Below are 17,440 nucleotides of genomic sequence, written 5' to 3'. Positions count from 1 at the left end.
TCTCAGTCAGACGTGCAGAGGGACTTTACCTCAAAACTGTAATCACCTCTCCAACCAGTTCCTCCTCACTTCCTTCATGCCAGAACTCGACTCATGCAAGGTTAGTTTTCTTGGTTGTTTATGGTTAGTTTTTGTATAAATTACGGATTTTTCAAATGTTCATTTTTTTCTCTGTGCTTAACACTCATTAAAGAAAAGTGTTTACACCGATCAGTTCGTAAGGCTATATCGTGAACTCCTGCAATGTTACTTTTCTCTGTTCAAGGTTTTCTCAGTGTTATTACATTTAGTTTACTATTATACTGTGCATTCTATGGTATAATTAACTATTTTTGTGCTTAAAAATCTTTAAAAAATATATACTTACATACAGCTTGTACGGTCCGGAACGGATTAATTGTATTTACATACAATCCTATGGGGGAAATTACTTCAGGTCACAACCAAATCGGGTTGCGACCAGAGTTTTGGAACGAATTATAGTCGTGACCCGAGGTTCCACTGTATAGTAAATTCTATTAGCTTATCCGTAATTTCTCATATGTTAATGCTAAAAGGTTTATAATAGAGAACCCTTTCTAACTACATTAGCACCAGTGAAATCTGTTGTTCAATTCACTTGTTTTACACAGTACTAGAATTCCTAAAGTCAAGCTCTGGGTTAAAAAATAAATGGCAGTATATTCTCCATCTTGATTAACACTAGAATTACCAGAGTCTACGAAAAAACTCGTAGATCCGGCCTACCTTAAATCCGTTCGCACCTATCTGCCAGCGTCTTTTGTCCTCTAAATGTGCCGATAAAGACAAGCTGCAAGCAGCCGGCTATTCCATACCCCCACCGACTTAGAATGTGCATGAACTTCTCCCAGCTCATGCCTTGATTGATTATCTGGGAGTGAAGTGGAGTTTTACAGTGGAAATAATAGATCGTTGTTTGGAGCACACGCATTTCATGTGTGCTCCGTTTTTCTACAGTAATCTGTGTAAACACATTTTTAAAACTGAAACATTTTTCATATTTTAGTAGTACAGTACATAACAAAATGTAGGCATAAACTATATGATTATGAAGATCAAGTAAACACTTTCACAAAAGATTCAAGGAAAAGACAACATCTTCCATGGCATAGCGGCAAGATTGGCTGATTGTAATCAACAGTCCCCGGTTCGATCCTGACTCACTCCTATATTTGCCGTTTTCAGTAGTGAGCTGCTCTTATTGTTAATATTATACAGTACACACATACACTTGGTTTGCGTCTGTAAAACACAGTGCACATTTATAGGACTTACCAGGTTTTTTTTTTTCACTTTTATACTCTGTAAATCACGATACATACTACCGCCTCACCACCCAGGGATCTGACGCTGTTAGTTTTTATTTGAAACTGGGATTAACTGGAGATGTGAGTGGTGTTTTAAGACAATGGAACTGGACATTCTCTCATCTAGAGGACTAAAAGTTGCCTTCTTCGTAACTCACCGTAACTTGATTTTTTTTTAATTCAGTTTTACTGAGTGTTCCTGCTCACGCTGAATTAGTATGCACCTTATAGTCTATGATATATTTATTAAAAAAAAAAAAAAGGAGACAAAGGTATATATGATATTTGGAATTATTTGTTTTATGACCTGTATAGTACATTTCGGAAAACTTTGTGGCACGGATGCAACATTATTCATATTCATTCGCATAACATCTTGCAGTTTATAATCAGTGGCCGTGTGTTTTTTTTTTTCCCCAATCTTTCCAGTCCCCACATGTTGCTGTATGCCGTTTCTTTTGTACTCCAGGACATGCAGGGGAAAGAATAGCACAGAGCAGTAACTTCAGCACTATATGCAATAATCAGATTCAAATGTTAACAGTTCACACACACACGCAAGGATCGTCCTTCCTACATTTACAACGTGTGTAGCTGTTACAATGTACACACTTCTCTTTATGCAGTGATTTCTATTACACACCTGAAAGAAAGAGACAACATACGTGAAAACATCATCGCACTAATGTAATATTATTTGAAAATAAACAGCGTCAGATCGGGTGTGAATTTATGCTGGCGCGGTTACATGCAAGCTATAGTGCGTCTTTATGTGATCCAAATAAATAACATGCGAGCTATAGCACGTCTTTATGTGATCCAAATAAATAACATGCGAGCTATAGCGCGTCTTTATGTGAAAGCAGCAGTGTCCGATGTTTGGGTAGGAGCATGAACATGACTGAGAGAATGAAACTGAATTAAAAAAAAAAAAAAAAACAAAGCTAACCTTTGCAAGTATCATACATTTACACCGACTGTTACACATTGACTGAAATCAAATGTACGTTTTTATTCTAAAATAAGAATAAAAGCAGCTCACTTCTCAAAACGGACTTGCTGGGAATCGAACCCGTGAAGTTTTGATTACCAGTCAACAGCTGATTCCATTGCGTCAAAAGAAGTCATAGTAAATTTGTGTTAATGTTGCATCCTAACACGTGTTTTTTTTCTGCAGTTATATTTTTGAAAAGAAGTGCACTTGTTCTGTTATATTTGTACCTTTTGTGAAAGTGTTTATCTGATATTTGGAAATCAGGCTTAACACATTATACACTTCATGTCTACATTTTGTCAATTATTACTAAAACATGAAAAACGTTTCTGTTTAAACAATGTGTTTTCTGTACATAGATTGTTGTAGACACGAAACACACATGAAATGCATGTGCTCCAAGTAACAATATAGTATTTATAAAAGGTGTAATTTTGCTTGACTTCTCACTCTATACAACTCCAAGCAACTGACACGCAGGTAAACAGACTTGAGCTGAGAAAACTGTGCGTCGGTGGGAGATGTGACAGCAGACTGCTTGCTGTTTGCGGCTTATCAACACATTTAAAAGGACAAAAGACCCTAACGGAGAGGTGAGAAGCGATTTAAGGTGGGACGGATCTACAAGTTTTTTCGTAGGCTCTGGTAATTCTAGTGTTAAAAGTGCACTACATACAAGATACAAAGTATTTTATAATACTATAATATAATATAATATAACTGGCAATTACAATCATCCCATTACTCTTTTTTTAATACCATAACCTGTTAAAGTTTGGGTTTAAAGGCCGTAGCGATGGTATTGTGGTTTTTATATTATTACTAGCTGTGTAAGCTCATGCTGTAAAAAGCCTGGGGTCCTAGAAACTATTGAAATCGTCAGGAAAAAAAATTAAATGTAGAGATGTCAGGTAATTTAAACAAAGTACTATAAGAAGTTCAGCCTATGTAAATGGAGAAAAGTAGGCAGTCTACGGTTTGGTATTATTAAGTGCCCTATACTGAACATGGACCAAATAAAGCAAAGGAGAGAGTTGTCTGAGGAGATCAGAAAGAAAATTATAGACACACACAGAATATAACACCACCTCCAAGCTTCTTGATGTTCCTATGACAACAGTTGCAAATATTATAGTTTTAGAGCCATAGGACTAAAGCCAACATTCCCTAAAACATGGTGGGAACATTGACCCCAGAATGAGCAGAAGGATGGTGAGAATGCCAGATAAACTAGCCAAGGGCAACTTCCAAAGAGACACAAGCTAAACTCCAAGGTCAAGGTCCTTCAGTGTCTGATCGCACTACCCATTGCTTTTGAGTGACAGTGTACTGAATGGAGGACTCCACTGTTGAAAGAAAAACATAAAAAAGCAAGAGTGGAATTTGCTAAAATGCATATTCACAAGCCCCAATGCTTCTGGGAGAATCTTTTGAAAAGATGAAATAAAATTGAAGCCTTTTACATTAGCTCTATTATACAGAAAATAATTGAGGGTTTCAAAGAAAAGAACAGCCATACCTACTATGAAACATGTAAGAGGCTCAATTATATTTTTGGGTTGCTTCGTGGATCTGGAAAGGGATGCTTTAAATTTATTTCAGGGAACAATGAAATCTCAAGATTATCAAGACATTCTGCAGCAAAATATACTACCCATTATCAGAAAGCTCTGTCTCAGCTGCAGGTCACAGATCCTCCAACAGGATAATGAGCCAAACACACAGCTAAAAGCACTGAAGAATAGCTAAGAACAAAACATTGTACTATTCTGTAGTGGTATTCTTTGAACCCTGATTCAAATCCTATCAAACTTCTATGGAAAGAACTGAAGCAAGTCAAACCTTACACAGCTGGAGAAATTTGCTCAGGAAGAGTGGGCCAACTACCTGTTGACAGGAATTATTTGTTTGCAGTGATTGCCTCTAAAGGCTATGAAAGAAAATATTAGGTTAAGGATCCTATCATTTTTGACCAAGCCATTTTCATTTATGTTATTATATGTAATATTCCGTTCAATGAAAACTCTAAAGCAAAGCCTGCTTTTTGCTGAATATGGAATAAACAATGTTGGTTATCAATTACTTTAATTAGTTTTATGTTATTTCACAGACAATTGTGGATTCTTCTTTTTTTGTGGAGGGGTACCAACAAATGTGTGTAGTAAATACTGCCCACCATAATGTTTGTGACAAAGACTTCTTTTTCCTTGATTAACCCTAGATCTGAAGTCAAGGTGGCCTGTTCTGTTCAGGAAAGAGGTGAGCATTTGCTCCAAGTGTAGGAGCTCGATATCTTGGGTGATTATGACACTGCTCAAGAGACTGGTGCAGCAGTAACAATTTGCAAATGTTTTGTAATGAAGTGAGATTTATGTCATTCAGGGCAAGCTTTCAATTTACCACACACTCTATACCCTCTCTACTATGATCACTAGCTCTGGGTCCGACTGAAAGAATGATATCTTAAGTACAAGCAGAGAAAATAAGGTTAATATGCAGTGAAACAATCTAGACATAAAAAAATAGTAGAGCCCCTGAATCAGACTTTTTATTTCTGCAGAAGATAACCTCTTTTAACATGCCATACCAGTCTGCCTGAGAGAGATGAGGGTTGATACAGACATTTACACACCTAGTCTACAAAATACATGACTGGCTAAATAATACATAGCTGTGATTTAGTATTACATGATTCTCTTAATAATGGTAACAATACTTAGTGGCTAAGTAGACCTTTTCTAAAGCTGTAACATTTCCTTGATGTACTCCCATAAGCTGAATGAAAATAAAACTTTTGCTAAATCCCATGCTGATATTGATTCTCCTAGTCCTTTCGCATTTTTTATTACATGTGATAGAATCTCCACCCTGTCAAAAACAAAGTTCAGATCCTAATTTATATATAGTAGTAGCCGTTAAAGAATTTTAAAAATAACAATAAGAGTAATACATGAAACCTCACCTTCAAGAGACTCTTTTACCCAGTTAATTAAGTTTTTTCTATTTCCCAATTCAAGTAAACACTTTCGCCGTGTGTCTGTAATGTCTTCTAATATTTCTTTAGCCTTAATAAGCTCATTATCAATGCGATCAAGGGTATCTTTTTTGAAGTCTTCCCGAGTCTGGGAAGAGAAAAAGGAAAAGAGCACATCCCTAAAAATAATAACTTGCATATTTTTTGATAATCTAACTTACACATAGTAACAACATTTTAGAGTTAAAAATTCCAAATTTGTGACTTACCACATTCAAAAGTGTCTGTAGTATTTTAAAATTTCCACCGAGTCCAAGTGCATCTTTTACCTCAAGAATGACATTAGCTGATTCCACTGCAAGATGCAACTGGTGATACTGCTGGATTTGTCGAACTCGATTAGTAACCCACATCATGTTGCTGTCTTTTTCTAGTCTGCTCATAATCTGAAGATCTTTAGTAAGATTTTCATATAAATCTTTATAGTCTTTAAATACTGTATCCACTTCCTCCAATGTGATAGATGCATTTTTAATTCGTTCAAAAATGCAGCAGTATTCATCAAAACAAGGTTCAAAAATGATGTCTAATACCTCTTCTGCAGTAGTGATACTCAAATCTGGGTCAGGAAAAATCTCATTTGTGTTGGTATCTATTACTGCCAAGGATTTTGCTTTTTTCTCCCAAAATATTTGAAAGATATGACAGTCTTTGAAAGTGTTGATTTTTTCAGCCATGTCTCTAATTTCATCATTCAAATTAAAGTAAGAAACAGTTCCTGGACTTTCAGTGTAAATACAGTCATCCGGTAGAAGTACTTCAACTGCTTCATCTAGTTTTTTTGCATCAATATTTTGACGAGCCTTTTCTTCAAGAAATTCTATGACCACTGTAGAAAGTGTTTTCAATAATAACATTAAATAAAACATAGTAAATATACAATATTAATTGAACAATGTGAACTCTCATTTCAGCCAAATATAGCTTTTACGGAACATCATGTTTAAATTATGGCAAGTAATATTAAGGCAGGGTACACCTAATAAGAAAAAAAACAAAACATGCATTCCCACTGCTCCTGACCTTAACCTATATGATATATCTAAGTTTAAAATATATTAATTTATTTAACAAAATCATCTCAAAATAACCATCAGCATCAAATTTAATTTAAAAAAATACCTTTCACATATTCATTGATTTTCCTACACATTGTAAGAAAGCTGGTCACCAATTCTTTTTCATGCAAGACAGCACAAAGTTCATTCTCACGCCATTTAAGAATTTTCTTCATAATGTTTTCACCTTTGCATCTTTTATTTTCAGTATGGCCTGTGGAAATATAAAATGAATGTTAAAAGTGATATTTATTTAAGCAACTATAATGGACCTTAGACTGTAGTTGTATTATCTATCTATTATCTATTCATATATTCAAGGTTATATGCATATAAACTTGTACTAACAGGAGTAAACCAGTGAGGAAGAAAAAACGTTATTAACTGTAATGATTATAAGTATTTAACTCAAGGACTATATTTTGTATTAATCATGCTGCAGAGAGCTATATGATGTTTTACTTCCATATGATTTAATCTTCATTTACTGTAGGTAGAAAAGGAATTAAGTTTATGCACAGAATATGAGACTGGCTTGCATTCTTTTATGAGAAAATGCTGACCTCTTGATACTAATAGAACACCCTGTGATATTATAAATCAATGTGATAATTTTCTTCACTCTTGCTTAAAAATATAAGATAAAATGTAATTTATGAATTAATAAATAAGGATTATTAATCTAATCAAACAATTATAATGTAATGAAGATACTAACACTAGAAGAATGTAATCTCTTTATAACTAATGTAATGAACTACAAGAAACTGTTTAAATTAGTCTTGTGTGGGTATACTGAGAAGGGTGTATTCCTTAGAAATGCGAGTGCCTGGTAATTCTTTACTTTGGTATACTCCTGTATGTAATAAATCAGGATGTAGCCGTAATTTACAGCAATCTAGGTATGACCTCAAAATGAACTGTGATGTTTTTTTCTCTTTTTGGCTTATGAACAAGCTTTCTTTTGAGAGTAGTCTGTCTGAACCCAAATCAGTTGACTGAGCGGGGGGGTGGGGGGTCTGGGTGGTGGGTTGGGGCAGTCTCTCAGTCTTTTTAACTCACCAAGAATAAAGAAATTGCTTTTTATTTTAAATTGGTTTTAGTCTCCCGTTGTTTTATTGACTTCGGCATTCACACCAGCCATTACCAAATGACCAAAGAAGCCACAAGAATCCATCTCTCTGGCTCTAAGGCTAAGGCTAAGGATCTCAGCTGGTATCTGGAAGGTTCCTGCCAGAAGGGATCCTACTTTTTTGGGCTCTTGACCAAGGCCTTTAACCTAAAAGGGACACTGTACAATGGCTGACTCTGCCCTCTGAATTCCAATGGTCATGTGAAAAGGCAGTTTCCTTTCAGGGATTAAAGTATATCAAATTAAAAAAAAATGAACACACATATCACCCACCATGTGTAAAATGTCCAAATGTTGTAGACAATTGTTAAAGAATAGCCAACATTTAATGGCACATTAAAAAAAAAAAATCTCATATATGCCTTAAAAAAAAAAAACAAGCTAATTATGTTTGTAAATTCTTCGGAACATGGGCGAAAAGGCTAAAATAAAAGGAGTCCCAGCAGTATCTAGTTAAAATTTAATGTAGAATATTTGTTTAAGTTGAATAAAAAATTTAAATACTTACATAATTTAACCAAAACAAGAAATTCATCCTTTCTCTTTAGGATCTTCTTTAAATACTTTATCTCAATATTGCCTTGAATGAACTGCTCTGCTATGGCTGTAAAGGCAGAATTTGCTACAGCAATCAGCTCATTGGCATTGTCTGTTAGCTTTTCAATAATTTTCCCATCAGCACCTGTAGAGCAAGCAGATGTATACAATTACCTAAAAGATCAATTGTAACACAACAAAAAAATAAAAATAAATAAACATCAACCAGCATTATCAATACCATGCAATTAGTCTCAGATATGTGTGACTGATGAAAAACATTCCACCAATTTCTTTTGCTAGTCAATTGCTTGCATGTATGGAGAAACTGTCCTGCTAGAAGGGGAACACATAGCAAGGTTTCTTTCAAGTAGAAGAAACCAGGCTGTGACAAATATTTGGGTATAATTTTGACCTTAGAAATGTCACAATGGTGGCAAAACATCTCCAACCATTTGTTTTTTCCAACTGCAAAAAAATTTCCTTCTGGAATAATAAAGTATACCTAACATTAAAAGACCTACTACCCTGACATAACGATGTGAGGTATTACTCTATAAAGCGCTGGTGTATGTAGTGCAATACAAACACTCTATTTTCACCTCATCTGATCAAAGAAAATCAACAGTCACAGGATTTTACCAAATTCCAGAGGTTCTACTTTGTTGACTGCACTTAATAAAGGCCTTTATTATTATCCCTTAAAACCAATTATTGCAATCCAGTTCAGGGTCACAAAGGTCCAGATCCTATCCTGGCAGCACAGGGCATAGAGTAGGAAACAGATCTGAACAAGAAGCTGTGGAAGATGTTCTCTTCGTTCCCTTGTACTAATTCATGTCTGAGAAGTAAGCTTTACTAAACTATGTAAAAGCATGCTTTGTTTTAGCAAACAGAAAAATATTTGTGCAAAGGACTCAAGGTCTAAGCATTCCACACGAGTCTGCCTTATCACATTTTCCTTAGCTTACATCTGAACGCCATAACAAAAGGGGCCAAGAAATTGAGTTGCATAAGGGGCGTTGAAGTGGCTCAAGAATTGTGTATAATAAAAGTGTTGACTGTTACATTTCATAATGATGTTAAATCACGCATTCTAGGGGTATAAAAACTTGCCCCACCCAACAGAAGGGGTTCAGAAGAGCCCTGACGCTGTCATGTATATTTGATTGTCTGCTTTTCTGAAACTCTTCTCACTGTGACTCTGCAAAATAAAGCTGCTTTATAATTCCACCTGCTGTCTGGTCTGAAATCTTCGTCCACAGTTTTGGCGCCCAACGTGGGGCAGGAGACGGCAGATGACTCCTCAAGCAGGATCGTCCAGAGGACCGTAGTGGAGCAGATTCCGGCCGGGTTGGGTCCAGCTCCGGTGAAATGTAGGATTGTCCTGCCTTGGGCATTTCCTGCGTGGGAGTCCCTGACCTCCTCCTAGCCGATATGAGGCACGACTTAATGGGCATTTTCAGGCAAGTGGATAGAGTCGCGGTGAGTAGATCGGGGGATTCCTGTTAGTTGAGTTTGACTGGTCTGCTAGAAGTAATATGAATATACACTCACCTAAATGATTATTAGGAACACCTGTTCAATTTCTCATTAATGCAATTATCTAATCAACCAATCACATGGCAGTTGCTTGAATGCATTTAGGGGTGTGGTCCTGGTCAAGACAATCTCCTGAACTCCAAACTGAATGTCAGAATGGGAAAGAAAGGTGATTTAAGCAATTTTGAGCGTGGCATGGTTGTTGGTGCCAGACGGGCCAGTCTGAGTATTTCACAATCTGCTCTACATTTAACAATCACAAACTCCACTAGCGGTGAGCAATTGCTAGAAATAAGCACAGAGTTACTGCACCATTCCGTGTTGATATAAACACACAATCCACCACTGCAAGTCTTACCGGCTCGAAAAGCGACTAGCCCATCTAGCTGAATGGCAGCGTCCGGAACTCTGTCGCTTAGTCACATCTCCATAAAAACAAAGACACAACAGTCTCTAAACTCACGCTGGATAGTTCGCTGGAGACAAATGCAGTCCAACTTATTGTCAAGGGAGCAGACATTAGAAGGTAATATGGATGAGAGTGGCGGTTGGCTAGAGTTAGCTTTTAGCCTAGCACGGACTCCAGCTTCTTTCCCGCGTTTTACGCTTCCTCGTGCACTGCTTCCGTGTGCCTCTCCCTCGGTCATTGGTATCAGGCAATGCTGGGGGCTGAGCAGACTGAGGTCGTACAGGTTATCCCACAGATCATTCTTTATGTTTTTATATGAATATCGGTAGCAAAGAAGCGTCTAACATTGACATTTCTCTCATTGACAGAATTAAGATTTTTAGCAATCTGTTCTATAGTAGCTCTTCTATGGGATTGGAACAGACGAGCTAGTCTTCACTCCCCACTTGCATCAATGAGCCTCAGGCATCCACGACTCTGCCTTCTGTTCACTGGTTGAACTTCCTTGGACCACTTTTGATAGGTACTAACCACTGCATACCGGGAACACCCCACAAAACCGGTTTGGAGATGATCTATCCCAGTAACCCAGCCATCACAGGTTGGCCTTGTCAAAAATCACTCAGATCCTTATGATTGCCCATATTTTTTGCTTCCAACACATCACCTTCAGGAACCGTTTGTTCACTCGATGCCTAATATATCCCACTTCTTAACAAGTGTCATTGTAACAAGATAAGTCAATGTTATTCACTTCACCTCTAAATGGTTCTAATGTTCTGATTGATCGGTGTATTAAAGTAAGAATTTTTCCAGGTGATCAACAAAACAGTGTTAATCTTGCCAAATCAAAGAAACAAACAACATTTGCTAAAAAAAGAAGAACTGTGAAATTGTAAACATAAGGCTACCTTACCATTTCACCCAATTTGCTTATGGTCTTCCATCTGTGTAGGATATGGGTAGATCACCTGCTCACAATTAATCTATAAAGATAAATGCCCCCCTTCTGTTGTTGATATTTAATTACATTTTTAACAGTTAATTTTTTTTAATCTGGGGGGCAGCAGTCTGAAAAAAAACACTGACTTACAAATAAAAACTCCTAGTCAAATCAGATTTGCAGGACAATAATTATATGAAAAAAGCATTAGGGATAGATTAGTTTTTCAAGGGCTTTATAATGCCCTACCTGAATATTTGCTTTAAAAATAAAACATTTTTATAAAAATACCTTGAAGCTGGAAAACATTCTTCGCAGCAGACCATCCAAGCAAATGTTCAACTACCACATCATAACCATCAAGAAACTTTCCATTATGGTCTTTAGGCCATGACTTTTCAATAATCTTGGACACTAGTTCACCAAACTTGTACAGGTCATGCTTCTTAATCAGATCAAACAGTTTTGCTTCAGACTTTTCCTGATAACACAAAATAAAAATATGTTTATGTATATATTTAACAGCATTTTCAACTTACCTTAAATTTTAAAAAATGGACCAATTCAACAATGTACAAAACCTTAGAAACAATATGCTTCTGTCCAACTTCAATCAAATTGAAAATAAAGATGTAAAACAGACCATAGCAAAAATTCTAATCTTAAAAATGAATACCTATTTCATATATTTTGAGAAAAAGGGCATATGGTGTGGAAAGCAAAATTCACAGATTCAAAACAAATTTAACAATATTATAAAAACTTTAATTCTATTTTAGATCACATCTCCAAAGAGAACTGCCCACCTAAACTATTCTGTGGTTTGTAATTTAATGTCTATTTTTGCCATGTTCACTTGTACAATTGCAATGGTTTTACATAAACAGATGCCTAAACAGTTTATGTCAATGGTCTCAAACTCTGCCCCTCTAAAGCCACAATGGTTGACAGTATTTAAGATAAAATATTGGATTATATAACAATATTTGTTATTAAGCAAATCTAAACAATTAAGTGGTATCGTTCTCTATCTCTCTATACTGCCTGTGAAGGTAAAATGTAATTTGTTAGTAAACTTGAGAAATATGTTATCTGTAAAATTTATGTTTTCAAATAATTTAGGATTGATATAATTCTAACTTGATTTTTAAATAAATTTCAATTTCTAAACTTCTGAAATATTCTGAATGTCTTCATCCTGCATCAAACTAATCTGCGCATGTCTATACAATATTGTAGGATTTTCAAACTGTTGTCTTATATTCACACCTCACTCCTAGAAACATTTATTGTCACTAATGAAAATGAAGGTATATCTTTATCCAATGACAAAAACCAAGTTACTTGTTTTCAAATGTAAGCTCATCTCCCGAAACCTGCCTGTCAATTGAATCACCTCAGCCTCACCTCACTCTCTAGCCTCCAGATGATTGGAGAAACTGGATTCATGCTTCATTTAGGAAAGATTCCCTGTGCCCACAAACTGCCACAATCAAAGAAATAGTTCAGAAATACCAACTTCACACTATGTGGCATGTTTACTTCTAAATGGTCAAAAACATTGTCTCATCTTTGGTAGCTGCCAGGTGCTGGAAAATATAACACCAGTATCAGTGCTTCCTTTAACTAAACTGGGATATTTGAAGTCTTCTGATAACTTCTGATGGAAGCACTTGTATTAGAACTTACTCTGAGTGGTTAAAAATTATTATTTAACAAACACCTTTATACAAAGCAGTTTATACAAATCAATATATATAAAAATGCATGAGTAATTTGCATGAATCTCCAAAGTTAACAAATGATACAGAACACAAATCTAACAAGAACACAGCTCATTGAGGGGCAAAGGAGTACTCCTGTAGATACAGAAGAAGTGGTATGGTGACTAAGCCATCCCAAGATATTTTTGGAAGAAGCATACTGTAATGGGACACATTTCAAGCAACAACATGTATGCAGGTAAACAAGTGCTTTAAAAGGTTTGCTGAAACTATGTTCGGCCTAAATTGTGACAAAGCATTGAAACTTGTATTACTGGTTCAACAGACAAAGCTGAAAATTTCAACTGAAATAAGAATGCCAGAGTTGGAAACTGAGGATTTTGCAGTATGGGAAATTAAGAGCTTGAAGCAGATATACAGTCATATGAAAAAGTTTGGGAACCCCTCTTAATTCTTTGGATTTTTGTTTATCAATGGCTGAGCCTTCAAAGTAGCAACTTCCTTTTAATATATGACATACCTTATGGAAACAGTAGTGTTTCAGCAGTGACATTTAAGTTTATTGGATTAACAGGAAATGTGCTTGAAGAATGAAGAATTTGTTGATACTGGGTTGAATTCATCTGACCCTCGACTTTAACAAGGGCCCCAGTCCCTGAACTAGCCACACAGCCCCACAGCATGATGGAACCTCCATCAAATTTGACAATAGGTAGCAGGTGTTTTCTTGGAATGCAGTGTTCTTCTTCCGCCATGCAAAGCACTTTGTTATGACCAAATAACTCAAATTTTTGTCTCATCAGTCCAAAGCACTTTGTTCCAAAATGAATCTGGCTTGTCTAAATGTTCTTGCAGGTCTTTGGAGGTGATCTGTGGGTTGTCTGTAACCATTCTCACAATCCTGCGCATATGCCGCTCCTGTATATTACATGGCCAGCCAGACCTGGGTTTAACAGCAACTGTGCCTGAGGCCTTCAATTTCCTGATTACATTCCTTACAGTTGAAACTGATAGTTTTTTGTAGCCTTCCCCTAAATCATGATACTGAACAATCTTGGTTTTCAAATCTTTTGCGAGTTGCTTTGAGGATCTCATGCTGCCATTCTTCAGAGGAGAGTCAAAGGGAAGCACAGATTGCAATTGACCACCTTAAATACCTTTTCTTATGAAGTTCAAGGCTTAACAAGCTAATCCAACCAATTTGGTGTTGCAAGCAATCAGTATTGAGTAGTTACATGCATTCAAATCAGCAAAATTACAAGGGTGCCAGTTTTTCACATTTGACTAAGTATCTTTGTTAGGAAAACACCCCAGTACTCAGATGTTCCTAGTAAATGAAAGATATACCACTGTTATCTTTTTTGTTGAAAGTACAGTAAATTATTATGCAGGTTGAGAGGGGTTCCCAAACTTTTTCATATGACTGTATAATGACCCACTGCAGTAACATGAACAACTGAATCCACAGAAATCTGCAACCAACTATGACCTCAAAACAAGCGAGCTTCAGACCTCTGGTTTATAAAGTTCTAAAGTATAAAGTTAAGCATTGTGGTATGCATCATCAACAAATGGGAGTTTCCTCATCTTTATTATACTATACTTTGTGTAAATAAATGAAGAGAAGAAAGAATAATTGATTAATGCATAACAAAAATAAAACTTATTTTGATTTCAACAAGGTAATATAAATCTGTAGAAGATTATTCCTGCCACTTAAATTGTTTTATTGCATTATTTCTCAAATATAGCATTAATTCAAATTTTTTATTTCATTATTTAGATAATACTTTGGTTGTCTAGTGACACCTGCTGAGGGAGAGGATAAGAATGCATGTAGAATATAATCAAGAGACAAGAAGTGAACAAAGGTTATGATTATACATTTAGTCTTATTCAGGGTAAAGTTTATTAACTTTAATTTAGATGTTTTAAATTATATGCACAGTCGTAGTGCAAAGCTAACATTCCTGTCTCACAGCAATAGCTGTTAGTAGATGACTAGGGCACGTGAACAATGACATTAACCCCAAGAGGCAATATCTTTGCAAAAACAACATAAATATTACATAATAATGCAATTTTGTATGGAAAAATAATGCAATTATGTTTGAAAATGATGCAATAATCATTACAATACAATACATTTGTGAAATAATATTTCTTTTCAGTGGCAGGAATAAGCTTCCATATAAATCTACAGATTTAAAAAAATCTAAGATCAAAATCCATAAGCTATTTCCACTAAAAATATCACTGTATAAATATATAATAGTATTACTGTATAAACAGTAACATTTCTAAAGAAAAACATTATACCACATTACTTTCAAGATAGTGATATCGTTATAGAAGGTCACTACAAAAGCTATTCACCGGCAAATGACAAATTAAAAGGATCTCAAACAACAGGTAGCACACTATCAGTCAGGAACATTCTTGGCAAACATGGTATTACAATTTATTAGGATAAAGAAATTGGTAAGATATATAAAGATCAAATAAATGACTAGTGTCACACACTAAGATTGGGAAACAACTTCAGGGCTCACTGGATAGCAATTACCCTCTGAGCCAGGAATTGGTGCTGTCATCTAATACCTCTCTCTCTGCAGAAAGAATGACTGATGAATCAGTTTCAGATCTTCTCATTCCCCACCCCATTTCTCCAAGTCTATCTATTATAAAAGACAATTTTGGGACAAGACTACTGCCAAGAAATTTTGTCAAGTCCCACCCTCCTCTAAATCATTTTTAACCATGCACATGGTCCTTTCACCTCTCATTCGTGTGAATGCTTTTGTCAGACACAGTTCCTATGCTCTCAGCTCTTATACATTTTTACGTTTTCCTCACTTTAAGTTCCCAATAAATGTCCAAATCTTATTGAATAATTTCATCCTGAAGGATTATCAACAGAAGGAATGAGTACACAGGCAAACCTAGCACTGAGAAACAAGGTCAGAAAATGAACGCGAAAATTGTCGATCGGTTACATGTAGGGCTGCAACGATTAGTCGACATAATCGATGACATCGACTACAAAAAATTGTCAACATGGATTTTTTTATTGTTGACGCATCATAAACAGAACCTTCAATAAAGGCTCCAGTCACAAAGAACCACATTGGTTTTTGTAACTGAAATGCACTACATGAACATCTGGAAGCAGTATCGTTTGTTATTGTTTGTCAAGACTACACACAGTCCTACCAACGAAGAACATCTAGGAGAAGAAGAATGTAGAGGAAAATAAACGTGGTTGCAATGGCAAGTCGGATAGAGGAGGGGGAAGGAGATGAAAAAAAACTGAGAAAGAAGCTTTCTAAAGTGTGGAAGCACTTCACTGAAAAAGAAAAAGAAGTTTCAATGCAGATTATGCAAAGCGGGGCTTTCTTTTCTGTGTATATCAAGGTTTCGACAATGATAGTTAACCCTTAAGCAGACACATACTTGGGGGTTAATGCATCCCTAGATGCCAAATACTTTTTAGCTGTGCTTTTTAAGTAAATGTCACAATTCACAAAGAAAATGTGAAATTTTAATGGAACACTTTTTTTCATGCACTGATCATTTTACACACTGTAAATCAACTGTAAAAACTATCAAAAAAAACTACTGCAACAATCTATTATTATATATTCAAAGTGTAACTGAAGCCATTGATGAAATTAAGTAAATCACCGAACCAACGGTGCTTGAACTGGTTTCATGCAAGGTAAACGCTGATGATTGCAGGCTTGTCTAGTGCAGCGGCTGAATCCCAGAGACAGTGAGGCTGCAGTGCTGTATGAGCTGGCAGTGCTCATAAGCTGACTGCTTAACAAAGATATGCAGTGACTGATCAACTCTGGCATGCTGCCAAATTGCACTGAGAAACAACTTTAGCCGGTTGCGGAGTTCAATGAATGTACGTCGGTGCATATACTCGGCTTTGGCATGCTTCCAAATTGCACCGGAAACCGACTCTAGCCAGTTGCGGCGGTGTATAAGGGTTAAGTGCATAAAACTTCAGTTATGTTTGCTAGCGTGTTTGAAGCTATAGTAAAAGAGTGAATAGGAGTAGCTGAGTCGTCCTAGTTTTTTTTTTCTTCTTTTTTTGAATAATATTTAAGTTCATATGAATAGTAAACCATCTCTAACTAACGTTAGGTAAATTGTGTTTTGGAGTATATCAGTAATTAGCTTGTTACATATTTTAGTCCGTTATTTTGTATTTTGGCATAATATAGTACATGATGTGATGTACTACAACACTTTTCCTTCAGAGTGTGATGACTAAAACATATTTCTCTGTCTGCAAAATCATTCTTGTGTATTCCTGCTACCTCTACTCCCTCTGAGCATCTCTTCTCAGCAGCTGGGAACATTGTCTTAAAGAAGAGAGCCAGCCTTACACCAGAGCATGTCGAAATGCTCACGTTCCTGCATTGCAATCAGGAATATATGAACTGATTTTTTTATAAACTGTACAATATTGTTTTATTTTATTTGTATGAAGGCTTTATTTAAACTTTTGGACTTTAAGACACATCAGTGGCCATTTTTGCTTAAGTTAAATGCAGTTTTTTGTTTAAAGACTATGTGCACTTTAGTTTGTATTGTTTAATGTATTTCTTTTTTATTGTGATGGTCACACTAATATAAACCATTGACTATTTTCAAATTCATGTTTCACTGTTTGTTATTTTTATTTAATTATTATTAATTTTAATCGTGTTAATGCAGAGACATCAGGG

At 35.8% G+C, this 17,440-nt stretch overlaps 1 protein-coding gene across 3 annotated transcripts in view; it reads right to left on the bottom strand.

Annotated features, from left to right (window-relative positions):
• The window catches only part of rnf213a (ring finger protein 213a), a 377,172-nt gene that overhangs the window by 211,481 nt on the left and 148,251 nt on the right, over nt 1-17,440 (bottom strand). For all 3 annotated transcript variants that reach the window (XM_039739973.1, XM_039739975.1, XM_039739974.1), the window contains 5 exons: nt 11,269-11,458; nt 8,055-8,228; nt 6,479-6,628; nt 5,566-6,185; nt 5,285-5,444 (listed from right to left, as the gene is read on the bottom strand). In XM_039739973.1, the coding sequence (XP_039595907.1) occupies nt 5,285-5,444; nt 5,566-6,185; nt 6,479-6,628; nt 8,055-8,228; nt 11,269-11,458 (1,294 nt within the window). The remainder of the gene's footprint in view (nt 1-5,284; nt 5,445-5,565; nt 6,186-6,478; nt 6,629-8,054; nt 8,229-11,268; nt 11,459-17,440) is intronic.

Source organism: Polypterus senegalus, chromosome 17, assembly GCF_016835505.1.
Source record: "Polypterus senegalus isolate Bchr_013 chromosome 17, ASM1683550v1, whole genome shotgun sequence".
Classification (NCBI taxonomy): Eukaryota; Metazoa; Chordata; class Cladistia; order Polypteriformes; family Polypteridae; genus Polypterus; species Polypterus senegalus.
This window is presented reverse-complemented; position numbering and strand designations above follow the sequence as displayed.